The 27,434-nt window shown below is 41.9% G+C and overlaps 1 protein-coding gene across 6 annotated transcripts; it reads left to right on the top strand.

The window, feature by feature from the left end:
- On the top strand, window positions 1-26,426 carry LOC110494518 (transcriptional adapter 3). Of its 6 annotated transcripts, none has more exons than XM_021569650.2 (11): window positions 1-123; window positions 251-283; window positions 696-930; window positions 10,056-10,297; window positions 15,289-15,318; window positions 18,882-18,987; window positions 19,402-19,534; window positions 19,632-19,735; window positions 21,491-21,600; window positions 25,203-25,394; window positions 25,706-26,426. In XM_021569650.2, exons 3-11 carry the CDS (start codon window positions 721-723, stop codon window positions 25,896-25,898), a joined length of 1,320 nt encoding a protein of 439 aa, XP_021425325.1. In that variant the 5' UTR covers window positions 1-123; window positions 251-283; window positions 696-720; the 3' UTR covers window positions 25,899-26,426. The 6 variants fall into 6 exon arrangements, with proteins under 6 accessions (XP_021425325.1, XP_021425326.1, XP_021425324.1 ...); XM_021569651.2 differs by having other exon boundaries at window positions 64-123; window positions 251-293; XM_021569649.2 differs by having other exon boundaries at window positions 86-283.
- The last annotated feature ends 1,008 nt before the right edge of the window (window positions 26,427-27,434 follow it).

Genomic DNA, 27,434 nt, shown 5'->3' with positions numbered 1-27,434 from the left:
TTGATTCCCGTTACCATAAATCCACATCCCCAAATACAATTTTGTATTTGTCGGAGATGCCATTCTACAATTTAGAGGGTCACTGACGTTCTGTATTCGTCAGATGGGAATTGCTCAAAAAAAGTATTAACAATTGAGAATCATTCAACACTCAGAGAATTACTGTTCATTTTTTTCTGCCTCAATAATAGCTAGTACGTTAACGTACAATACCCTCTTACTGAATATTCTTATCCCCCCTCTTCCACAGATGGTTCAATCAATAATGGATGCCAGTACAGAGGTAAATATTGGTGCGTAAATATTCAAAATTTGGTCCATTTACATGGTGTATTTGCAATCAAACCACTATTTTGTCGATTTATAAACCGTATTTGGGGTCCTGATTGATATTATGAATGGTCACTTTTGTTTCGGAAGCAACACCGGTCGTTGAGCGCAGGTACTGGTACTGTGCTAAAGCTAGCTAACGTTAGCTGATTAGCTAAGCTAGCTAACGCGCTAATGTTCACGATATCTTCAATGGCAATCACCAACGTTGTTCCCCGGTCTTGAAGTTAGTAGTAGTAGTAGTAGTAGGCTAATGGAGTTCAGTGATTCATGTGAGGAGCGTTTATTTTTTTTGGACAGATGTATGTATGAGTGTACATTTTTGTATGATCAAAGGTGCACTTTATCTCTGCCTCTCCACACAGACATAGCCCACTCTAAACCATCAAGATGAGTGAGTTGAAGGACTGCCCGCCTCTAAAGTACTATGACTTTAAGCCAGTAGAGCATGTGAAGGTGTGCCCCCGCTACACTGCAGTGCTCGGGCGCTCAGAGGACGATGGCATCGGTATTGAAGAGCTGGACACACTGCAGCTGGAGCTGGAGACTCTCCTGTCCTCTGCCAGCCGTCGTCTCAGAGCTCTGGAGGAACAGAGACAGGTAAGACAGGAGTCAATGGGCACATATTTAATGTCACTGACTAATTTAGTAGCTTTTGTGTCATTGGACTGCCCAATGATTCAGTCACCTATAGGGCTGGCACAATTACTGTATAACCATGGTTATGTAACCAATAGTCAGTCATAAGGGACAGTTCAAAATTTACTGGGGTGAAGGGGGAGGGTTGTGTTTTTAATTGTTTTTATTGGACACAGGAGTGTACTGTGTTTTTTTCCCCCATGGTTTATACACTGCTCAAAAAAATAAAGGGAACACTAAAATAACACATCCTAGATCTGAATGAATGAAATATTCTTATTAAATACTTTTTTCTTTACATAGTTGAATGTGCTGACAACAAAATCACACAAAAATGATCAATGGAAATCAAATTTATCAACCCATGGAGGTCTGGATTTGGAGTCACACTCAAAATTAAAGTGGAAAACCACACTACAGGCTGATTCAACTTTGATGTAATGTCCTTAAAACAAGTCAAAATGAGGCTCAGTAGTGTGTGTGGCCTCCACATGCCTGTATGACCTTCCTACAACGCCTGGGCATGCTCCTGATGAGGTGGCGGATGGTCTCCTGAGGGATCTCCTCCCAGACCTCGACTAAAGCATCCGCCAACTCCTGGACAGTCTGGTGCAACGTGGCGTTGGTGGATGGAGCGAGACATGATGTCCCAGATGTGCTCAATTGGATTCAGGTCTGGGGAACGGGTGGACCAGTCCATAGCATCAATGCCTTACTCATGCAGGAACTGCTGACACACTCCAGCCACATGAGGTCTAGCATTGTCTTGCATTAGGAGGAACCCAGGGCCAACCGCACCAGCATAGGGTCTCACAAGGGGTCTGAGGATCTCATCTCGGTACCTAATGGCAGTCAGGCTACCTCTGACGAGCACATGGAGGGCTGTGCGGCTCCCCAAAGAAATGCCACCCCACTGACCCACCGCCAAACTGGTCATGCTGGAGGATGTTGCAGGCAGTAGAACGTTCTCCACGGCATCTACAGACTCTGTCACATCTGTCACATGTGCTCAGTGTGAACCTGCTTTCATCCGTGAAGAGCACAGGGCGCCGTGGCGAATTTGCCAATCTTGGTTTTCTCTGGCAAATGCCAAACGTCCTGCACAGTGTTGGGCTGTAAGCACAACCCCCACCTGTGGACGTCGGGCCCTCATACCACCCTCATGGAGTCTGTTTCTGACCGTTTGAGCAGACACATGCACATTTGTGGCCTGCTGGAGGTCATTTTGCAGGGCTCTGGCAGTGCTCCTCCTGCTTCTCCTTGCACAAAGTCGGAGGTGGCGGTCCTGCTGCTGGGTTGTTGCCCTCCTACGGCCTCCTCCACGTCTCCTGATGTACTGGCCTGTCTCCTGGTGGCGCCTCCATGCTCTGGACACTACGCTGACAGACACAGCAAACCTTCTTGCCACAGCTCGCATTGATGTGCCATCCTGGATGAGCTGCACTACCTGAGCCACTGGTGTGGGTTGTAGACTCAGTCTCATGCTACCACTAGAGTGAAAGCACCGCCAGCATTGAAAAGTGACCAAAACATCAGCCAGGAAGCATAGGAACTGAGAAGTGGTCTGTGGTCACCATCTGTAGAACCACTCCTTTATTGGGGGTGTCTTGCTAATTGCCTATAATTTCCACCTGTTGTCTATTCCATTTGCACAGCATGTGAAATTTATTGTCAATTGGTGTTGCTTCCTAAGTGGACAGTTTGATTTCACAGAAGTGTGATTGACTTGGAGTTACATTGTGTTGTTTAAGTGTTCCCTTTATTTTTTTGAGCAGTGTATTTGACCTTTTCAAGTTTTATGAAAGTATTTTCTTCCATCCTAGCCACATTTCCTCATCAGCATGCATGCACCTCCCCTATATCAAGGTGTTTTGGTACTTCCCTAATGCACTACACTTTTACACACGTTAACTAATACTATACCACAGGTCAATATTAGAGAACAACTGGTCAAGGAGGCTGATGGCCCATATTCAATATCATTACATTTGACAATTTTGATTACAATTTCCCAGGGACGTATGATAATGCATCAATTTTAAAATCAAACAAATTTGACTTTGGTAAAAACAATCTAACTACATAACAACATAATGGTAATACTTTTTATTTGAATGGTAAATCTCTTGATAAACTGGGAAAATGAAGATGGCATAGGCCTACTCAGTTAGGGGTGTGACGATCTCATTGTAATCGTACCTGTTGTTTTATCACACTCGATATTCGTAATCTGAAAACCCGGAAGTGCGCATTAAATGTTGGTAAAGCCTGTACATCAAGTGCGCTATCACTCAGAGCGCATCGTTATGTACCTTCACTCATTCACGCACATTGTTAAAAGGTAAATGACCCTGACAGATGAAAATGCACATGATTTACTTACTTAGTCCTATTCAATTATCAACGAATAATAAATAGCCTAATACATGGCTGGCTACTACTGCCTGCATATATTCCAGACACAGATTTAGATGAAGGTAGGCTAGTTCGCTTGCCCCGTATATTGTTTTACTTTAGAGAGGAGCAAAACTATTCTCTCCCAACACTTACAGCTGCAAGAACATTTTTTGTGCCCTATGGAATTACATGGATTTCTGCATTGATTACTCATAAAATGTGGTCTGATCTTCATGTAAGTCACAATAATAGACAAACACAATCTGACTAAACTAATTCACACACAAACAGTTGTACTCTTCAAATTATTATTGAAGACATTGAGTAAATATCCACTTTGCAGGCTGGAAAAAGTAAGTGAACCCTTGAATTTAGTAACTTGTAGATCCTCCTTTAGCAGCAACAACCTCCACCAAACGTTTCCTGTAGCTGCTTATAAGACTTCCACAACGTTGAGGAGGAATTTTGAACCATTCCTCCCTACAAATCTGTTTCAGTTCATCAATATTTCTGGGTTGTCTTGATTGCATAGCCCTCTTCAGGTCATGCCACAGCATCTCAATTGGGTTAAGGTCAGGACTCTGACTGCCATTCCAAAACACAAATCTTCTTCCTTTTCAGCCATTCTTTGGTTGATTTACTTGTGCGCTTTGGGTCATTGTCTTGTATCACACAACCTCTCTTAAGCTTGAGGTCATGAACTGCTGCCCTGACATTCTCCTGTAAAATGTATTTATCCACGTTTGAATTCATTGTTCCCTCAATGATTGCAAGGCGTCCAGGCCCTGTGGCAGCAAAACAGCCCCAAACCATGATGCTCCCTTCACCATGCTTCACAGTTGGGGTAAGGCGTTGGTGTGCAGTGCCATTTTTCCTCCACACATAGCGTAATGCATTTTCCCCAAAAAGTTAAACTTTTGTCTCATCTGTTCACGGCACATTTTCCCAGACGTTTTGTGGAACATCCAGGTGATCTTGGGCAAACTTGAGACGTGCCGCAATGTTTTTTTTTTAGACAGCAGTGGCTTCCTTCGTGGTGTCCTTCCATGAACACCATTGCGGTTCAGTGTTTTCACCACATTCTTATCGGCAGACTCAACAGCCTTGGTTTCTCCAATGAAGGCCTCGCCTGGTTCACAAACTACTTCTCAGACACAGTTCAGTGTGTCAAATTTTAGGGCCTGTTGTCCGGGACCTCTGGCAGTCTCTATGGGAGTGCCACAGGGTTCAATTCTCGGGCCGGCTCTTTTCTCTGTATACATCAATGATGTCGCTCTTGCTGCTGGTGATTCTCTGATCAACATCTACGCAGTAGACACCATTCTATATACTTCTGGCCCTTCTTTGGACACTGTGTTAACTAACCTCCAGACGAGGTCATATACTACCCACAACTGCGACCTGTATGCTCTCGTTGGCTGGCCCTCGCTTCATATTCTTCACCAAACCACTGGCTCCAGGTCATCTATAAGTCTGCTAGGTAAAGCCCCGCCTTATCTCAGCTCACTGGTCACCATAGCAGCACCCACCCGTAGCATGTGCTCCAGCAGGTATATTTAACTGTTCACCCCCAAAGCCAATTCCTCCTTTGACCGCCTTTCCTTCCAGTTCTCTGCTGCCAATGACTGGAACTAATTGCAAAAATCACTGAAGCTGAAGACTCATATCTCCATCACTAACTTTAAGCATCAGCTGTCAGAGCAGCTCACAGATCATTGCACCTGTACATAGCCCATCTGTGAATAGCCCATCCAACTACCTCATCCCCATATTGTTATTTTTTTGCTCCTTTGCACCATAGTATCTCTACTTGCACATTCATCTTCTGTACATCTACCATTCCAGTGTTTAAATGCTAAATTGTAATTACTTTGCCACTACGGTGACAACAACTCTGTGTTTTTGTTTGTGTCGCACTGCTTTGCTTTATCTTGGCCAGGTCACAGTTGTAAATGAGAACTTGTTCTCAACTAGCCGACCTGGTTAAATAAAGGTGAAATTAAAAAAAATAATGCATCCTCTAAGGTGCTGTGAAAGTTGTTGGGATCGAGGCATGGTTCACACTAACCAATCTGTGTGTGTGTGTGTGTGTCTGTCTGGGGAAATGAGAGCAGAGGGAGAGTGGCTTGTTCTAATCCAATCGTTGCAGCATGCTCAACTGATACCCCGCCCATTTCCTTACAGACAAGAACTAGCCAATAGTTGTTTAGAACGCACAGTGCTTCACACTGTTGGAGTGAAAGAGATGGCAGCTGACAATTTACTTTTTTCCGATCAATAATAATTACAATTATTATAATCGTATTGGGGAAATTCTCCATATCCATCACGATTCTCAGTTTGCCTTCCACCTGGGACTCACACTGAGTGTATTAAACATTACGCATAGACCAAATACACTACATGACCAAAAGTATGTGGACAGCTGCTCGTTGAACATTTCATTCCAAAATTATGGGCATTAATATGGAGTTGGTCCGCCCTTTGTTTCTATAACAGCCTCCATTCTTCTGGGAAGGCTTTCCACTAGAAGTTGGAACATTGCTGCGGGGACTTGCTTCCATTCAGCCACGAGCATTCGTGAGGTCGGGCACTGATGTTGGGCGATTAGGCCTGGCTCGCAGTCAGCATTCCAATTGAGTCCAAATGTGTTTGATGGGGTTGAGGTCAGGACTCTGCAGGCCAGTCAAGTTATTCCACACCGATCTCGACAACCCATTTTTGTATGGACCTCGCTTTGTGCACTGGAGCATTGTCATGCTAAAACAGGAAAGGGCCTTCCCCAAACTGTTTCCACAAAGTTGGAAGCACAGAATTATGCTGTAGCATTAAGATATCTCTTCACTGGAATTAAGGGGCCGAACCATGAAAAACAGCCTCAGACCATTATTCCTCATCCACCATACTTTACAGTTGACACTGAATTCGCGCAGGTGGCGTTCTCCTGGCATCCGCCAAACCCAGATTCGTCCCCCGGACTACCAGATGGTGAAGCGTGATTCATCACTCCAGAGAACACGTTTCCACCTCTCCAATGGTTACGAGCTTTACACCACTCCAACTGACGCTCGGTATTGCGCACGGTGTACTTAGGCAAGTGTACAGGTGCTCTGCAATTGAAACTCATTTCATGAGGCTCTCGACAAACCGTTATTGTGCTGACGTTTCCAGAGGCAGTTTGGAACTCGTTAGTGAGTGTTACATCCAAGGACAGACGATTTTTACGTGCTACAGCCCTTGGTGGTCCCGTTCTGTGAGATTGTGTGGCCTAACAGTTTGTGGCTAAGTCGTTGCTCCTAGACGTTTCCACTTCATAATAACAGCACTTACAGTTGACCGGGGCAGCTCTAGCAGGGCAGAAATTTGATGAACTGACTTGTTGGAAAGGTGGCATCCTATGACAGTGCCACGTTGAAAGTAATTTAGCTCTTCAGTAAGGCCGTTCTACTGTCGATTTCGTTTTTTGTCTATGGAGATTACATTGCTGTGTGCCTTATTTTATACAACAGGTGTTGCTGAACCTGCCAAGTCCACTAATTTGAAGTGGTGTCCACATACTTTTGTATAGATAGTGTAAGTAAGCACAGGCAAAATCGTAGAAAGCAGACTGAACCAGGTTTTCCTCTAACAGACACTGGGAGGCAAATTCACCTTTCAACTGGTCAATAACCTAAAACACAAGGCCAAATACACTTAGTGTCCAAAACATTAGGAACACCTGCTCTTTCCATGACAGACTGACCAGGTGAATCCAAGTGAAAGCTATGATCCCTTATTGATGTCATCTGTTAAATCCATTTCAATCAGTGTAGATTAAGGGCAGGAGACAGATGTAAAGAATAATTTTTAAGCCGTGAGACAATTGAGGCATGGATTGTGAATTGCCAAGACAAAAGATTTAAGTGCCTTTGAACGGGGTATGGCAGTAGGTGCACCGTTTTGAGTGTGTCAGGATTTGCAACGCTGCTGGGTTTTTCACGCTCAAAAGTTTTCTGTGTTACAAGAATGGTTCACCACCCGAATGACATCCAGCTAACTTGACATCTGTGGGAAGCATTGGAGTCAACATAGGCCAGCATCCCTGTGAAACGCTTTTGACACCTTGTTGAGTCCATGCCCCAACGAATTGAGGCTATTTTGAGGGCAAAAGGGGGTGCAAATCGATATTAGGAAGGTGTTCCTAATGTTTTGTACATTGTTCCTGAGTGGCCTATTTACCGTCTTGACTTTATATCGGCTTAAATCAATGGCAATACCAACATGCTTCAAGCAGACCACCATAGTCCCTGTGCCCAAGCACACAAAGGCAACCTGCCTAAATGACTACAGACCCGTGGCACTCACGTCCGTAGCCATGAAATGCTTTGAAAGGCTAGTAATGGCTCACATCAACACCATTATCCCAGAAACACCTAGACCCACTCCAATTTGCATACCGTCCAAACAGATCCACAGATGACGCAATCTCTATTGCACTCCACACTGCCCTTTCCCACCCTGACAAAAGGAACACATATATGTGAGAATGCTGTTCATTGACTACAGCTCAGCGTTCAACACCATAGTACCCTCAAAGCTCATCACTAAGCTAAGGATCCTGGGACTAAACACCTCCCTCTGCAACTGGATCCTGGACTTCCTGACAGGCCGTCCCCAGGTGGTGAGGGTAGGTAGCAACACGTAGCCACGCTGATCTTCATCACTGGAGCTCCCTAGGGGTGCGTGCTCAGTCCCCTCCTGTACTCCCTGTTCACCCATGACTGCATGGCCAGGCGCGACTCCAACACCATCATTAAGTTTGCTGACGACACAACACCGACAACGATGAGACAGCCTATAGGGAGGAGGTCAGAGACCTGACCGGGTGGTGCCAGAATAACAACCTATCCCTCAATATAACCAAGACTAAGGAGATGATTGTGGACTACAGGAAAAGGAGCACCGAGCACGTCCCCATTCTCATCGACGGGGCTGTAGTGGAGCAGGTTGAGAGCTTCAAATTCCTTGGTGTCCACATCAACAACAAACTAGATTGGTCCAAACACACCAAGACAGTCGTGAAGAGGGCACGACAAAGCCTATTCCCCCTCAGGAAACTAAAAAGATTTGGCATGGGTACTGAGATCCTCAAAAGGTTCTACAGCTGCAACATCGAGATGGTTGCATCACTGCCTGATACGGCAATTGCTCGGCCTCTGACCGCAAGGCACTTCAGAGGGTACTGCGTACGGCCCAGTACATCACTGGGACAAAGCTGCCTGCCATCCAGGACCTCTACCCCAGGCGGTGTCAGATGAAGGCCCTAAAAATTGTCAAAGACCCCAGCCACCCCAGTCATAGACTGTTCTCTCTACTACCGCATGGCAAGCGGTACCGGAGTGCCAAGTCAAGGACAAAAAGGCTTCTCAACAGTTTTTACCCCCAAGCCATAAGACTCCTGAACATGTAACCAAAAGGTTACCCAGACTATTTGCATTGTGTGCCCCCCCCCAACCCCTCTTTTACGCTGCTGCTACTCTCTGTTCATCTTATATGCATATTCACTTTAACTATACATTAATGTACATACTACCTCAATTGGCCCGACCAACCAGTGCTCCCGCACATAGGCTAACCGGGCTATCTGCATTGTGTCCCACCACCTGCCAACCCCTCTTTTTATGCTTCTGCTACTCTCTGTTCATCATATATGCATAGTCACTTTAACGATACCTACATGTACATCCTACCTCTATAAGCCTGACTAACAGGTGTCTGTATATAGCCTTGCTACTCTTTTCAAATGTCTTTCTACTGTTGTTTTATTTCTTTACTTACCTACACACACACACACATACCTTTTTTTTGGCACCATTGGTTAGAGCCTGTAAGTAAGCATTTCACTGTAAGGTTTACACCTGTTGTATTCGGCACACGTGACAAACTTTGATTTGAAGATTTGAAAATGGCTGTCTTGCAATGATCAACAACAAATTAGACAGAACTTTAACAATAAAAAAAGAATGTGCAAATATTGTAAAATCCAGGTATGCAAAGCTCTTAGAGACTTACCCAGAAAGACTCATAGCTGTAATCTCTGCCAATAACATGGACTCTTAACATAATGGAGCTTTGTTGCCCCTTGCAGAAACAAGCAAGGTGTTGTAGCAAACAATGAATAAAATGGGTTGTCAACCTCCATCCCTGGCAATTTGACTTGTAAACTCATGGGTACACTCGCAATTGCTGCCTGGTATTGTGATGTAATATGTACAGTGTTCATTCAAATGAAATATTAACTGATGTACCTCACACAATGGAATTGAGTTGAATCAACAAATCACAGCACATATTGATGGGTACACTTCATGCTTTTCTCCTATGGGTACACTCGCGATAGCCGCCAGTCCATCCATTATGCTATCATTGACTTGAATGGGAAAGCGTGTTCTATTCATTCTATTTCTATGGCAGCACATGCAGTCGGGCGGAGAAAATGTGTAGAAAAAATAAAAAATCATCTTATTCTGCCTCCTTGCTCGAACTGCTGTTGCTACACCTCCATCTGTAATGTTGGACAGGAAATATATTTTGGTGCCATAGTGGTTCTGAAACTGTAAGTGGTCTGATACTTGCCCTGATGTTACAAATCTTACTGCGTCATCCTCTGAAAATGAAGTTTTGTTGGTGACTGGTCCCTATTTTCTCAGATCCTCACAGACTGGCAGGATAAGAAAGGGGACAAGCGCTTTCTGAAGCTGGGAAAGGATGCAGACCTTTCAGCCTCATCACGTCACAAACCTAAGAAGCAGAAACTCGATGGAAAGGGTAGTCACGGGCCTGGTCCTGGGCGACCCAAATCCAAAAATCTACAGCCCAAAGTCCAGGAGTACGAGTTAAGTGAGGATCCACAGGACATTCCCCGTAATCCTAAGAACGATGCCCCCAACAGGTCAGTAACAATCACATCTCACTAAAACAGTGTAGGGTGTCTGCATCTTTTGACCAATGAGTAACATAATATGTTAATTGTGTAGATAATCTTCTAAGAAAACAAATGGTCCAAACCACATGTCTCTGTCATAATCTGTTCAAATGTTATTTAAGTGTTTACCCTTGTAGGATGGCTAGAATTAGGGTGACTAAATCAATAGAGCCTGGAAAAAGTGGTCAGAAATCAGGAATGTTGCATCGCGTCAGATATGCTGGATTCTGTGCAAGAATAAAGGCCACTGGCTACCTGACAGGCTCACTTTCCTGTTGAACTCGTCATCTTTCTTAAAATGGATATCGATTTCATATTTTAGTATAAGCTTTTCATACTAATTCGAAATGACTGATATTTTTCCCAAATTTCTCACAAAAACAAGTGAAATGTCAACAGAGGACCGAGTGCAAGGCTGTTACAGTGATGTATCAGTGGTGTAAAAATACTTGAAAGTACTACTTAAGTAGTTTTTTGGGGTATCTGTACTAAACTATTTATATTTTTCACAACTGTTACTTCACTACATTCTTAAAGAAAATTCTATACTTTCTACTCCATTTTACTCCCTGACACCCAAAAGTATTTGTTACATTTTGAATGCTTAGCAGGACAGGAAAATGGTCCAATTCACACACTCAAGAGAACATCCCTGTTCATACTACTGCCTCTTATCTGGTGGACTCACTAAACACAAATGCTTCATTTGTAAATGAGTGTGCTCCTAGCTATCCATAAATATAAAAACAAGAAAATTGTGCTGTCTGGTTTGCTAAATATAAGGAATTTTGAATGATTTATACTTGTACTTTTACATTTGATACTTAAGTATATTTAAAATCAAATACCTTTTAGACTTTTACTCAAGTAGTATTTTACTGGGTGGCTTTCACTTTTACTGGAGTTGTTTTCTATTAAGGCATCTTTACTTTTACTCAAGACAATTGGGTCATTTTTTCCACCACTGCGCAGTACCGCCAGACCAAGGTCACACCGGTACTTCTCCAAACTTGCTAACTGCCAGTTGCTAATGGCCTGGTACTCACCTCTCTATTGTCCCACTAATCACTCTGACATCAATGCAAATGTCATTGAAAATCAAACACTTCATGAGAGCTCATGTTGTGCAACATTTCTATAGGCTATGCAATTGTGTGAGAAAACAGTGTTGATGGACTCTATTAAAAAGAAGAGGATACCATCAGCTTTCAATAGGCTAGGCCTACTATATTTATTTCTCAACTTTCCTAATTTTAAGCACATTGCTTCACTTTACATCAGGAGTAGCCTACCTGACTGACATGAAAATGAACAGAGGGAAAATCGTCCTCCATTCATTATTTATGTGCAACTTTTTTCTCTGCCCCTGTTCTGACGGGTGCATGATAATTGTCCATTCTAAATCAAAACTAATTTCACGCATATATTATTAAGTATATGTAAAGAAAATATTAAATTGAGTGTAGTCTGATTTGGTGACAGTAGTATTTGTGAATGATGCAGTGTGTGCAGCCTAAGGCAAGAAACAGCACGTGCCTTTTGTTTGCGACTTATTCAAATCATAGTCGCACACATCATGCAGCCTAACCCATAGGCCTATATGTTTTGATCACAACTAAAGTGACCAAATAACTAAAAATGTAACCTGTAGGTCTAAGGCCCCTGGAACACGTTTGGAGAGCACATAGCCTACAGAACCTAGTGAAATGTGTTCCTATAAGTCCAGTCGCATGTGAAAAGAGTTTTGACTAGCCACTATTTAAGAGGATCCTATCTTTCTCGTGCTGCTATATTTATTGCTCAATTCTTAAAATGAAGCACATTAATCTGCTTTATATCCAGTGTAGCTTTCCTGGCATACATATGAGTCAAGTTTGGGGTAGCAAATTTTCACCATTAAAAATGCACCTTTTTAGAATAAAACGTATTTCCTTGCATCATAGCATTTGCAGACTTAAAATAGCTTACTCTTCATAATGTGATGAGTAGATTGGATAGTTATAATTTAGGCTTCTAATTTAACTCAATCACTGTTTAATTTTTTTTTTTTAAAACCTGTTCAATGCAGCTGAGTGTGTAGGCCTAGGCTATATTTTATATTAGATACATTTCTTTCTTTGCATGGGAAAAATGTGGCCGTTTTATAAACACATTTCATGCAATTCTACTACACTTTATATGACTGGAGAATTGTTTTATGTAGAACTGACCCAACAATGATAAATAGTGAATATGCACAGTGCGCACTCACAGGGGATATTGCTGATGCTCTTTGCTGGTGCCAATATGATAGGCTATACTGTTCGCAATTCAGTTGAGAATTTTGTTAACTAAAAGAGAGATTAGTCTTTTCATTGTCTTCTCTTTACAGCAATAAACATTTTCTTTCCAAACTATGTTTCCCCACGATTGTATTTTTAAATATTGTGAAATGCCTGGCTTGGCCTCTACTTTTCACAGACAGTCGCAACTCAACAATAATCTGCCCAAATTGTGCTCCCTGCCTTCCGACTGTAAGCAATGCAATTTTAAAACAATTCACAACATTTTACTTATGGACGCGCCGCCTATGCTTGCATATTAAAAACGTAATGCATGGGACTTCCATTCGCTATTCGAGTGCTGGCTACAGATTACATGTCTTTTTTTGTGGGCCATTCTAAATAAATAACAATATTCCACACATACATTAGTAGGCTATATGTAAAGACCAGATTAAATTAAGAATAGTCTGATGGGTGAGAATATTAACAAGTGCTTGTCAAATTGTCAATTAGAAACTGATTAAGTGTGTGCAGCCTGCACAAGAAACAGAGCAGAGCTCATGCCTTCATGCAACTTTTTTCCGATCATTAGTTGCATCATGCAGCCTTAGAATGTATTAAAAATCAAAACATATAGCCTGTTTTTTCACAACTAAGGTTGCATAAATAACTCTAAATTAAGCATGTAAACTCAGAAGGAAAAAAAATGTCACTTTTTCAGGACCCTGACTTTCAAAGATAATTTGTACAAATCCAAATAACTGATCTTCATTATAAAGGGTTTAACACGGTTCCCCATGCTTGTTCAATGAACCATAAACAATTAATGAACATGCACCTGTGGAAAGGTCGTTAAGACACTAACAGCTTACAGGTAATTAAGGTCACAGTTATGAAAACTTAGGACACTAAAGAGGTCTTTCTGCTGACTCTGGAAAAACACCAAAAGAAAGATGCCCAGGGTCCCTGCTCTTCTGCGTGAACGTGCCTTAGGCATGCTGCAAGGAGGCATGAGGACTGCAGATGTGGCCAGGGCAATAAATTGCAATGTCCGTACTGTGAGACGCCTAAGACAGGGAGACGGGAAGGACAGCTGATCGTCCTCACAGTGGCAGACCACGTGTAACAACACCTGCACAGGATCAGTACATTCGAACATCACACCTGCGGGATAGGTACAGGATGGCAACAACAACTGTGTGTGAGTTACACCAGGAATGCATAATCCCTCCATCAGTGCTCAGACTCGGGGCGGCAGGTAGCTTAGTGGTTAGAGCGTTGGACTAGTGAGCTCAAATCCCCGAGCTGACAAGGTAAAAATATGTTGTTCTGCCCCTGAACAAGAATTTGTTCTTAACTGACTTGTCTAGTTAAATAAAGGTAAAATACATTAAAAAAAAAAAGAAACATGCTCAGACTGTCTGCAATAGGCTGAGAGAGGCTGGACTGGGGGCTTGTGGGCCTGTTGTAGTAAGGCAGGTCTTCACCAGACATCACTGGAAACAATGTCGCTTATGGGCACAAACCCACCTTCTCTGGACCAGACAAGACTAGTCGGATTCGCGTTTATCGTCGAAGGAATGAGCCTGTACTCTTGAGAGGGATCGATTTGGAGTTGGAGGGTCCGTCATGGTCTGGGGCAGTGTGTCACAGCATCATCGGACAGAGCTTGTTGTCATTGTAGGCTCTGCGTTACAGGGAAGACATCCTCCTCCCTCATGTGGTACGCTTCCTGCAGGCTCATCCTGACATGACCCTCCAGCATGACAATGCCACCACGCACAGAATGAGCAGTATGGCTGATTTCCTGCAAGACAGGAATGTCAGTGTTCTGCCATGGCCAGTGAAGAGCCCGGATCTCAATCCCATTGAGCACTTCTGGGACCTGTTGGATCGGAGGGTGAGGGCTAGGGCCATTCCCTCCCAGAAATGTCCGGGAACTTGCAGGTGCCTTGGTGGAAGAATGGGGTAACATATCACAGCAAGAACTGGCCAATATGGTGCAGTCCATGAGGACATGATGCACTGCAGTACTTAATGCAGCTGGTGGCCACACCAGATACTGACTGTCACTTTTGATTTTGACCCCCCCCCCCCCCCCTGCTGAAAATTTACGCAGTTTACAGTGCGAGGACGATTCTTGTTTTGCTGAGTTTTGGAGGACCTGTTTCTTTGTTAACCGCTCACAGAATAGCATGTTGCTATTGTATTCATCAATGTTCAATTGTATTCTTCATACTATAAAAAAATGCCACTGAATTATAAGAAAATCTTAGTGTAGCCCACAGCCATATGGCATGGCCAGATCAGGGCCTGACATAAGGCCAACTCAGAATATGCTATTCTGCTCTTCTAAAATAGGCTACATTTTCTTCATATGATGTTTGTTTAAACCTGTCTAAAATAAATCATGGATTTATTGTGATTGTGTACGCTATATTAAATGTAATTTTCCAAAGGTCTGCATCAGTGGCTTGTAGGTTATGCGTGGAAGCCAGGAGATGCTAAACATGTTTATTTTATATTAACGATCAATTACCATTAGACCTGCAGCTATTTGCATGACAATCACCAACTGAGAAAATGTTATGACCGCCACAGCCCTAACTGAGTGCATACCAAGCTTTTTATTTCAAAGCCTTTTACATTTAATTCAGCTCCGGTCATGCTAATTCTTCTTTTTGTGATCTACGGAAACAACTTTGAAGATGACGACCACAAAATGTAAAATATTCAAGAAACCTGCACCGCTACAGTTGGAAGTTTGAAGTTTACATACACTTAGGTTGGAGTCATTAAAACTCGTTTTTCAACCACCCCCAAATTTCCTGTTAAAACTATAGTTTTGGCAAGTCGGTTTGGACATCTCCTTTGTGCATGACACAAGTCATTTTTCCAACAATTGTTTACAGACAGATTATTTCACTTATAATTCACTGTATCACAATTCCAGTGGGTCAAAAGTTTACAAACACTAAGTTGACTGTGCCTTTAAACAGCTTGGAAAATTCCAGAAAATGATGTCATGGCTTTAGAAGCTTCAGATAAGCTAATTGACCTCATTTGAGTCAATTGAAGGTGTACCTGTGGATGTATTTAAAGGCTTACCTTCAAATGCAATGCCTCTTTGCTTGACATCATGGGAAAATCAAAAGAAATCAGCCAAGACATCAGAAAAAAAATTGTAGACCTCCACAAATCTGGTTCATCCTTGTGAGCAATTTTCAAACGCCTGAGGGTACCACGTTCATCTGTACAAACACCATGGGACCATGCAGCCGTCATACCGCTCAGGAAGGAGACGTGTTCTGTCTCCTAGAGATGAATGTGCTTTGGTGCGAAAAGTGCAAATCAATCCCAGAACAACAGCAAAGGACCTTGTGAAGATGCTGGAAGAAACAGGCACAAAAGTATCTATATCCTCAGTAAAAATGAGTCCTATATCGACATAACCTGAAAGGCCGCTCAGCAAGGAAGAAGCCACTACTCCAAAACCTTCATTAAAAAAAGCCAGACTATGGTTTGCAACTGCACATGGGGACAAAGATTGTACTTTTTGGAGAAATTTCCTCTGGTCTGATGAAACAAAAATAGAACTGTTTGGCCATAATGACCATTGTTATGTTTGGAGGAAAAAGGGGGAGGCTTGCAAGCCAAAGAACACCATCCCAACCCTGAAGCACGGGGGTGGCAGCATCATGTTGTGGGGGTGCTTTGCTGCATAAGGGACTGGTGCACTTTACAAAATAGATGTCATCATGAGGTAGGAAAATTATGTGGATATATTGAGGCAACATCTCAAGACATCAGTCAGGAAGTCAAAGCTTGGTCGCAAATGGGTCTTCCAAATGAACAATGACCCCAAGCATACTTCCAAAGTTGTGGCAAAATGGCTTAAGGACAACAAAGTCAAGGTACAGTGCCTTGCGAAAGTATTCGGCCCCCTTGAACTTTGCGACCTTTTGCCACATTTCAGGCTTCAAAAATAAAGATATAAAACTGTATTTTTTTGTGAAGAATCAACAACAAGTGGGACACAATCATGAAGTGGAACGACATTTATTGGATATTTCAAACTTTTTTAACAAATCAAAAACTGAAACATTGGGCGTGCAAAATTATTCAGCCCCTTTACTTTCAGTGCAGCAAACTCTCTCCAGAAGTTCAGTGAGGATCTCTGAATGATCCAATGTTGACCTAAATGACTAATGATAAATACAATCCACCTGTGTGTAATCAAGTCTCCGTATAAATACACCTGCACTGTGATAGTCTCAGAGGTCCGTTAAAAGCGCAGAGAGCATCATGAAGAACAAGGAACACACCAGGCAGGTCCGAGATACTGTTGTGAAGAAGTTTAAAGCCGGATTTGGATACAAAAATATTTCCCAAGCTTTAAACATCCCAAGGAGCACTGTGCAAGCGATAATATTGAAATGGAAGGAGAATCAGACCACTGCAAATCTACCAAGACCTGGCCGTCCCTCTAAACTTTCAGCTCATACAAGGAGAAGACTGATCAGAGATGCAGCCAAGAGGCCCATGATCACTCTGGATGAACTGCAGAGATCTACAGCTGAGGTGGGAGACTCTGTCCATAGGACAACAATCAGTCGTATATTGCACAAATCTGGCCTTTATGGAAGAGTGGCAAGAAGAAAGCCATTTCTTAAAGATATCCATAAAAAGTGTCGTTTAAAGTTTGCCACAAGCCACCTGGGAGACACACCAAACATGTGGAAGAAGGTGCTCTGGTCAGATGAAACCAAAATGGAACTTTTTGGCAACATTGCAAAACATTATGATTGGCGTAAAAGCAACACAGCCCATCACCCTGAACACACCATCCCCACTGTCAAACATGGTGGTGGCAGCATCATGGTTTGGGCCTGCTTTTCTTCAGCAGGGACAGGGAAGATGGTTAAAATTGATGGGAAGATGGATGGAGCCAAATACAGGACCATTCTGGAAGAAAACCTGATGGAATCTGCAAAAGACCTGAGACTGGGACGGAGATTTGTCTTCCAACAAGACAATGATCCAAAACATAAAGCAAAATCTACAATGAAATGGTTCAAAAATAAACATATCCAGGTGTTAGAATGGCCAAGTCAAAGTCCAGACCTGAATCCAATCGAGAATCTGTGGAAAGAACTGAAAACTGCTGTTCACAAATGCGCTCCATCCGACCTCACTGAGCTCGAGCTGTTTTGCAAGGAGGAATGGGAAAAAATTTCAGTCTCTCGATGTGCAAAACTGATAGAGACATACCCCAAGCGACTTACAGCTGTAATCACAGCAAAAGGTGGCGCTACAAAGTATTAACTTAAGGGGGATGAATAATTTTGCACGCCCAATTTTTCAGTTTTTGATTTGTTAAAAAAGTTTGAAATATCCAATAAATGTCATTCCACTTCATGATTGTGTCCCACTTGTTGTTGATTCTTCACAAAAAAATACAGTTTTATATCTTTATGTTTGAAGCCTGAAATGTGGGAAAATGTAGCAAAGTTCAAGGGGGCCGAATACTTTCGCAAGGCACTGTATTGGAGTGGCCATCACAAAGCCCTGACCTCATCCCTATAGAAAATGTGTGGGCAGAACTGAAAAAGCTTGGGTGAGCAAAGAGGCCTTACAAACCTGACACCGTTACACCAGCTCTGTCAGGAGGAATGGGCCAAAATTCACCCAACTTATTGTGGGAAGCTTGTGGAAGGCTACCCGAAATGTTTGACCCAAGTTAAACAATTTAAAGGCAATGCTACGAAATACTAATTGAGTGTATGTAAACTTCTGACCCACTGGGAATGTAATGAAATAAATAAAATATGAAATAAATCACTCTACTATTATTCTGACATTTCACATTCTTAAAATAAAGTGGTGATCCTAACTGACCTAAGACAGGGACTTTTTACTAGGATTAAATGTCAGGAATTGTGGAAAAACTGAGATTAAATGCATTTGGCTAAAGTGTGTGTAAACTTCCAACTTCAACTGTATGTCAACAGAGCTTGGTGCTTATTATTGGATATATTAGGTTACAATGTCTGACTTTTTGGATATAAGGTTAATGATATGTTAGAGAAAGACACCACTGAACGATTCAGAACATCAATAATCATATTTGTCTTGGTAAAATGTATTTTATAACAAGTGAAATTTCATCACCAAAGGCATTTTCACCCACTCTGGGCAGGGTCAGTGGACAGACACAAGTTGGTTTGAGATAGGATATGTGTTTGTTTTTCATTGTCCCACATGCATCTGTGTATTATGTTTTCCAGATTTTGGGCATCAGTAGAGCCATACTGTGCTGACATCACAAATGAAGAAATCCGGGTTCTGGAAGAACTATTGAAGCCCCCGGATGATGAGGCTGAATACTACAAGGTACAATATTGAATGTCCTAAATCTTTTGTGTTTTATGTCATTCTTTACCTTTATTTAACAAGGCAAGTCAGTTAAGAACAAATTCTTATTTTCAATGACGGCCTAGGAACAGTGGGTTAACTGCCTGTTCAGGGGCATAACGACAGATGCCTTGTCAGCTCAAGGGTTTGCAACCTTCCGGTTACTAGTCCAACGCTCTAACCACTAGGCTACCCTGCCGCCCCATATTATGCTCATTACATTAGTAGCTGACTTATCAGGTCTCAAGCACTACCAGCATATCTGATAGTAGGTATTCTGTGACACTTCAGATAAGTTGTGCTTTAGAATGGTATGTTACTCACATCCTCTGTTAAAGATTTCCCCAAGGAGAAAACATAGATTAATAGCATTGTATTGGTTATATTGTGAAGATTCCAGCATTGGGGAAACACTTCTCTCAGCGATGGGCTCAGGAGGATCTACTGGAGGAACAGAGGGAAGGAGCACGAGCCAACGACAAGAAGAAAAGCCTCATGGGACCACTATCTGAGCTCGACGCCAAAGGTGAGTGCACTCATAAATGGGTATTGTGTCTGTCTACATTCAGCACAGAAATTATCATGCGTATTTGTCTGATATGAGGATGCTTTTATTCTCTCAGATGTGGATGCCCTGCTAAAGAAGTCAGAGTCCCAGCACGACCCCCCAGAGGATGGCTGTCCCTTCGGTCCTCTCACACAGAGGCTCCTTCAGGCTCTTGTTGAGGTCACATACAGTTGAAGTCGGAAGTTTACATACACCTTAGCCAACTACATTTAAACTCAGTTTTTCACAATTCCTGACATTTAATCCTAGTAAACATTCCCTGTCTTAGGTCAGTTAGGATCACCACTTTATTTTAAGAATGTGAAATGTCAGAATAATAGTAGAGAATGATTTATTTCAGCTTTAATTTCTTTCATCACATTCCCAGTGGGTCAGAAGTTTACATACACTCAATTAGTATTTGGTAGCATTGCCTTTAAATTGTTTAACTTGGATCAAACGTTTCGGGTAGCCTTCCACAAGCTTCCCACAATAAATTAGGTGAATTTTGGCCCATTCCTCCTGACAGAGCTGGTGGAACTGAGTCAGGTTTGTACACGCTTTTTCAGTTCTGCCCACAAATTTTCTATAGGAATGAGGTCAGGGCTTTGTGATGGCCACTCCAATACCTTGACTTTTTTGTCCTTAAGCCATTTTGCCACAACTTTGGAACTATGCTTGGGGTCATTGTTCATTTGGCAGACCCATTTGCGACCAAGCTTTAACTTCCTGACTGATGTCTTGATGTTGCTTCAATATATCCATATAATTTTCCTACCTCACGATACCATCTATTTTGTGAAGTGCACCAGTCCCTTATGCAACAAAGCACCCCCACAACATGATGCTGCCACCCCCGTGCTTCAGGGTTGGGATGTTGTTCTTTGGCTTGCAAGCCTCTCCCTTTTTCCTCCAAACATAACAATGATCATTATGGTCAAAAAGTTATATTTTTGTTACATCAGACCAGGGGACAAATCTCCAAAAAGTACGATCTTTGTCCCCATGTGCAGTTGCAAACTGTAGTTTGGCTTTTTAATGGCAGTTTTGGAGCAGTGGCTTCTTCCTTGCTGAGTGGCCTTTCAGGTTATGTCGATATAGGACTCGTTTTACTGTGGATATATATATATACTTGTGTGCCTGTTTCCTCCAGCATCTTCACAAGGTCCTTTGCTGTTCTGGGATTGATTTGCACTTTTCGCACCAAGGCACATTCATCTCTAGGAGACAGAACGCGTCTCCTTCATGTGCGGTATGACGGCTGCATGGTCCCATGGTGTTTATACTTGCGTACTATTGTTTGTACAGATGAACGTGGTACCTTCAGGCATTTGAAAATTGCTCACAAGGATGAACCAGATTTGTGGAGGTCTACAATTTTTTTTCTGATGTCTTGGCTGATTTCTTTTGATTTTCCCATGATGTCAAGCAAAGAGGCATTGAATTTGAAGGTAAGCCTTGAAATACATCCACAGGTACACCTTCAATTGACTCAAATGATGTCAATTAGCCTATCAGAAGCTTCTAAAGCCATGACATCATTTTCTGGAATTTTCCAAGCTTTTTAAAGGCACAGTCAACTTAGTGTATGTAAACTTTTGACCCACTGGAAAAGTGATACAGTGAAATAATCTGTCTAAACAATTGTTGTAAAAATTACTTGTGTCATGCACAAAGTAGATGTCCGAACCAACTTGCCAAAATTATAGTTTGTTAACGACAGATTTGTGGATTGGTTGAAAAATTAGTTTTAATGACTCCGACCTAAGTATGTATATTTCTGACTTCAACTGTATCTTAGGCTTTATTGTTGACTACACATACAATTCTAAATTACTTTTGAAAACTTAACCCTGCAAATAACTAGTTGATTTGAATAGTTTATAATTAAACTGTTGAATTTAAATTCTTTAATATTGTTGTTTTTTCGTACAGGAGAATATCATATCCCCCATGGAGGATTCTCCAGTCCCTGACATATTGGGGAAGGATGGTGGGAACGATGGGGCTGGGACCTCACCTCGCAACCAGGGCAAAGCTTTTAGGTAAAGGCCTATCCTCCATAAAGGAACATCACCCCCTCATAACCTTGTAGGATACATTCTATAGATACCCTGAAAGAAAATGCTGAATAGCAACAAAGCAGGGCTCAACATACAAGGATACCCGCTGGCCTGGCGAGGTTTTGGAACCCCCCCTGGGCCAGTCAACCATCCACATCATTGGCCTGCTTGGGCCAGTGAAAATAATATTGTAATAATGCTATTTTCAATCTAGGCTACATAATTGATGAAAAAAAAGATGAAATCCTGAAAATGTTAGTTCATTATGTAGATTATTTATCAAACACTGCACACGGTGCAGCAGCTCACAAGATGAAGGGGGATACCTGAAGGCATACCTGAATGCCTTCAACTGAAATGTGTCTTCCGCATTTATCCCAACCCCTCTGAATCAGAAACGACAACGGTAGGGTAGGTAGGAAAGATGTTTCAATTTCTGATATTTACAAGTAAATTCTAAGGCGTCAATGGGTATGCAAACCCGGTATTCAAATAGTTTGATCCGAAGTCAGGTTAAATCTTTGCGATATGCAATTCAGTCATTGTGTGCTGTTTGAATAAACATTTCTAAAGGCTTTAAAATATATTTTTTTAAAGGCCCAATTAAATGTTGACTGCAAAGTAGGTCTATGTGATATGATGATTTGTATCCATTTGGGGGGGGGGCACTTGTTTGGCAAACCCTGCCATCACATCATGTGTAGCCTCCACTGCAGATAGGTAGGCTACAGTACAAAACACAGCTAGCCAAACACAACGGTCTCTAGCTAGGTGAGCAATTGATTTAAAAAGGTAAACTACACCCTCCAATTATATATATATACAGTGCCTTGCGAAAGTTTTCGGCCCCCTTGAACTTTGCGACCTTTTGCCACATTTCAGGCTTCAAACATAAAGATATAAAACTGTATTTTTTTGTGAAGAATCAACAACAAGTGGGACACTCGTGAAGTGGAACGACATTTAATTGGATATTTCAAACTTTTTTAACAAATCAAAAACTGAAAAATTGGGCGTGCAAAATTATTCAGTGAGGATCTCTGAATGATCCAATGTTGACCTAAATGACTAATGATGATAAATACAATCCACCTGTGTGTAATCAAGTCTCTGTATAAATGCACCTGCACTGTGATAGTCTCAGAGGTCCGTTAAAAGCGCAGAGAGCATCATGAAGAACAAGGAACACACCAGGCAGGTCCGAGATACTGTTGTGAAGAAGTTTAAAGCCGGATTTGGATACAAAAAGATTTCCCAAGCTTTAAACATCAATATTATCGCTTGCACAGTGCTCCTTGGGATGTTTAAAGCTTGGGAAATCTTTTGTGTGTGTGTGTGTGTGTGTGTGTGTGTGTGTGTGTGTGTGGATAGAGTGTGTGTGTGTGGATAGAGTGTGTGTGTGGATAGAGTGGGTGGGTGGATAGAGTGGGTGGGTGGGTGGACAGAGTGGGTGGGTGGATAGAGTGGGGCAAAAAAAGTATTTAGTCAGCCACCAATTGTGCAAGTTCTTCCACTTAAAAAGATGAGAGAGGCCTGTAATTTTCATCATAGGTACACTTCAACTATGACAGACAAAATTAGGAAAAAAATCCAGAAAATCACATTGTAGGATTTGTAATGAATTTATTTGCAAATTATGGTGGAAAATAAGTATTTGGTCACCTACAAACAAGCAAGATTTCTGGCTCTCACAGACCTGTAACTTCTTCTTTAAGAGGCCCCTCTGTCCTCCATTTGTTACCTGTATTTATCAGTATAAAAGACACCTGTCCACAACCTCAAACAGTCACACTCCAAACTCTACTATGGCCAAGACCAAAGAGCTGTCAAAGGACACCAGAAACAAAATTGTAGACCTGCACCAGGCTGGGAAGACTGAATCTGCAATAGGTAAGCAGCTTGGTTTGAAGAAATCAACTGTGGGAGCAATTATTAGGAAATGGAAGACATACAAGACCACTGATAATCTCCCTCGATCTGGGGCTCCACGCAAGATCTCACCCCGTGGGGCCAATATGATCACAAGAACGGTGAGCAAAAATCCCAGAACCATACGGGGGGGCCTAGTGAATGACCTGCAGAGAGCTGGGACCAAAGTAACAAAGCCTACCATCGGTAACACACTACGCTGCCAGGGACTCAAATCCTGCAGTGCCAGACGTGTCCCCCTGCTTAAGCCAGTACATGTCCAGGCCCGTCTGAAGTTTGCTAGAGAGCATTTGGATGATCCAGAAGAAGATTGGGAGAATGTCATATGGTCAGATGATAGAACTTTTTGGTAAAAACTCAACTCGTCGTGTTTGGAGGACAAAGAATGCTGAGTTGCATCCAAAGAACACCATACCTACTGTGAAGCACGGGAGTGGAAACATCATGCTTTGGGGCAGTTTTTCTGCAAAGGGACCAGGACGACTGATCCGTGTAAAGGAAAGAATGAATGGGGCCATGTATCGTGAGATTTTGAGTGAAAACCTCCTTCCATCAGCAAGGGCATTGAAGATGAAACGTGGCTGGGTCTTTCAGCATGACAATGATCCCAAACTCACCGCCCGAGCAACGAAGGAGTGGCTTTGTAAGAAGCATTTCAAGGTCCTGGAGTGGCCTAGCCAGTCTCCAGATCTCAACCCCATAGAAAATCTTTGGAGGGAGTTGAAAGTCCGTGTTGCCCAGCAACAGCCCCAAAACATCACTGCTCTAAAGGAGACCTGCATGGAGGAATGGGCCAAAATACCAGCAACAGTGTGTGAAACCTTACAGAAAACGTTTGACCTCTGTCATTGCCAACAAAGGATATATAACAAAGTATTGAGATAAACTTTTGTTATTGAACAAATACTTATTTTCCACCATAATTTGCAAATAAATGCATTAAAAATCCTGCACTGTGATTTTCTGGATTCTTTTTCTCATTTTGTCCGTTATAGTTTAAGTGTATCTATGATGAAAATTACAAGCCTCTCTCATATTTTTAAGTGGGAGAACTTGCACAATTGGTGGCTGACTAAATAATTGTTTGCCCCACTGTGTGTGTGTGTGTGTGTGTGTGTGTATAGATACATATATCTCGATGTGGTTTAAGCGTTATGGATTTGTACTCTATCAAAAAAGTTATTTTTAAGAGTAAAACTCGTAAACCTGGAAAAACAAAATCGTGAACTATATTTAGCTAAATATAAAACTGATTTTATAGGGCCCTACAACTCGCTAACAAAATCGGTAACAATAACACTCTTTTTGAGATTGCACAAATGTTTAATTTTCTATCTCCAAACAATCAATGTAAATATGATATTGCCAAGTAATAATTATATAAAATGTAAGTATTTGTGTATGGAGGGTAGGTCATTATAGGCTCTAGGCACTTGCTCAGCCCGCAAATTAAAGATACAGTTTAAATTATTTGCACATTATTCGGGCCAGTAGCTTTCAGTTGGCACTGGCAAATGAAACTGAATGTCAAGCCCCGAACAAAGGCTTTGTAGATTACACTAAAGTATTCAAATCACTGCAACTCTGCAGAAGTTCTGCAACTCACTCATTAGTTAACTAGTTATTTCTCTCCTCTGACTTTCCCTCTTTCCTAGTGTTCCTCACACACGCTCCCTAGAAGCGCGGATCAAGGAGGAGCTGATGTCTCAGGGGCTTCTGGATTCTGAGGAACGGCCCGGAGCAGGCGGAGACTCAGAGGATGAGGTGCTGGCTGAACTCCACAAGAGACAGGCTGAACTCAAAGCCCTGAGCGCCCACAACAGATCCCGCAAGCAGGAGCTACTCCGGTGAGAGCACAGGAGAAATGTAAAATATACATCAGAAATAAGGATTGTATGATGATTTAGTTCAAGACCTATAAGGAGGGATGTTCTGACGTCGATGATAATGAGTTGCACTTATAGAAGGCCCAGTTGGTTCTCATTGTGTTCCACTTCATCCACCATCAATATGTAGAGCGGAGATTAAGGGAATGTTAACCTTTTTTACATTTATTTTTTACCTGAACACACATCACAAACTATTACTGGATTAGGATTTTATTCATAACAAGCCTCAGCATTCATCCTTTACTCTAAACTTCCCATCCTCCTCATAGCCTGGCAAAGGAGGAGATGCGGAAGCAGGAGTTGCGGCAGAGGGTCCGGGTGTCGGATAATGAGGTCATGGAGGGCTTCCGTCGCATCATGGCTGCTAGGCAGAAAAAACGAATGCCAACAAAGAAGGAGAAAGATCAGGCATGGAAAGCACTGAAGGAGAGGGACAGCATCCTCAAGCTGCTGGATGGTTAGAGGGACAATAGTTTAGGGTGGGAATTAGATGGGATGGGGTAGGTTTTCAGTCTGCCAATGAGTATATACTGTTGTATGTGTCTGGTCATATGCTTCCATGCTCTAGTGGCCATAAGCATTTGTGTTACTTTATAAAACTCCCCAATGGAAGTACAGTGAATACCTACAATGATGTAGCATGATTGTCATAGTTGTTGACACTCGATGTTGAAAATGGAGGTATCTATGTTTTTGTATTGATAATTACTGTATTTTTGCATGAATGTGCTAACTAAACTTTCAGTGCATATTCACTATTGCAACATCGTCACCATAAGAGCTTATGATCATTTAATGTGCATTGCTGGCGTTTTTTTTTTTTTTTTTTTTTTTTACTAATAACTGATAGTTTCCCACTGGCATTTTCCAAGTTCTGTTGTCGATTTTGTTTTAATTTTATTTTTAACGTTATATAGTGCATTTCTTTTCTCTAGTATGTAAAAACAAACTGAATGTTTGAATAAATAAATATCAGAAAAATGGTTGTGAGGGAGTGTTTGTAATGAGTCATTCAACTTTCACACTAGCAATGTAACGTTGGGAAACGTTTAACCAAAGATTTTAATCGCTAAACCAAGATAGACCACAGTCTGTCGTTATCAACGGGAACAAATTAGCCATAGTTGGCAGAACAAGCAAGGAGGTAGTAAAATCCTACTGGCCTAGCATCATCTGCATATTCCGTTATGGAATGCCTACTCTGAAGTGAGCGTGTGCAATAACTAAATTAGCCTTTGCACCTTTAAACAACGCGATCGTTTACAACTTTAGCAAATGTTGAAGTCAACGAAACTTTGTCCACTCTGTTCATAATAGATCTCTATTTTTGGAAACAAAACTATTGAGATCAAATGTTTCATCGATGAGGAAATGTGCAGAATGTCGGCTGAAATCCATCCCTTTATTATTTTTTACAAATAACTGGTATTGTTTTCCACTGGCATTTCCCAAGATCTGTTGTCGATTTTGTTTTAATTTGATTCTTAACGTTATATAGTGCATTTCTATTCTCCAGTATGGAAAAACAAACTGAATGTTTGAAAAAATAAATATCAGAAAAGGGTTGTGAGTGAATGTCTAATGTGCAGTTCAACTTTCACACAAGGCACGTGACGTTGGGAAACGTCTAACCAAATATTTGAATAGCTAAACCAAGGTAGATACAGTTTCTGTCAATGGGAACAAATGAGTCATATTGAGCAGCACAAGCAAGGAGGTCGGCAGAGCCAAGCACGAGCTAGCATCATCTGCATATTCCGATAGTCAACGCCTATTCTGAAGTGCGCGTGTGCAATGACTAAATTCGCTTTAGTAATCCTAAACAACACGATTTTTTACAACTTTGGCAAATGGTCTGCGCAATTTAGTCCACTGTTCATAACACACTTCTAGTTGGGGAACAGACAACTGTATTGAGAGAAAATGTTTCATCGATGACACAATGTGCAGAATGTAAGCCGAAATCCATCTCCTCCCACTGCTGGGCACATGGTTTGT

The sequence above is a fragment of the Oncorhynchus mykiss genome, chromosome 17, assembly GCF_013265735.2.
Source record: "Oncorhynchus mykiss isolate Arlee chromosome 17, USDA_OmykA_1.1, whole genome shotgun sequence".
NCBI classification, from domain to species: Eukaryota; Metazoa; Chordata; class Actinopteri; order Salmoniformes; family Salmonidae; genus Oncorhynchus; species Oncorhynchus mykiss.
The sequence above is the reverse complement of the archived record's forward strand: the minus strand, read 5'-3'. Positions and strand labels throughout refer to the sequence as shown.

Bases quoted from the DNA above. Each gene is read 5' to 3' on its own strand.
- LOC110494518 (XM_021569650.2), top strand. From the start codon at position 721: ATGAGTGAGTTGAAGGACTGCCCGCCTCTAAAGTACTATGACTTTAAG. The intron at 10,298-15,288 runs GTCAGTAACAAT...TGTGATCTACGG, and splicing joins AAGAACGATGCCCCCAACAG to AAACAACTTTGAAGATGACG. The intron at 18,988-19,401 runs GTACAATATTGA...TATATTGTGAAG, and splicing joins ATGAGGCTGAATACTACAAG to ATTCCAGCATTGGGGAAACA.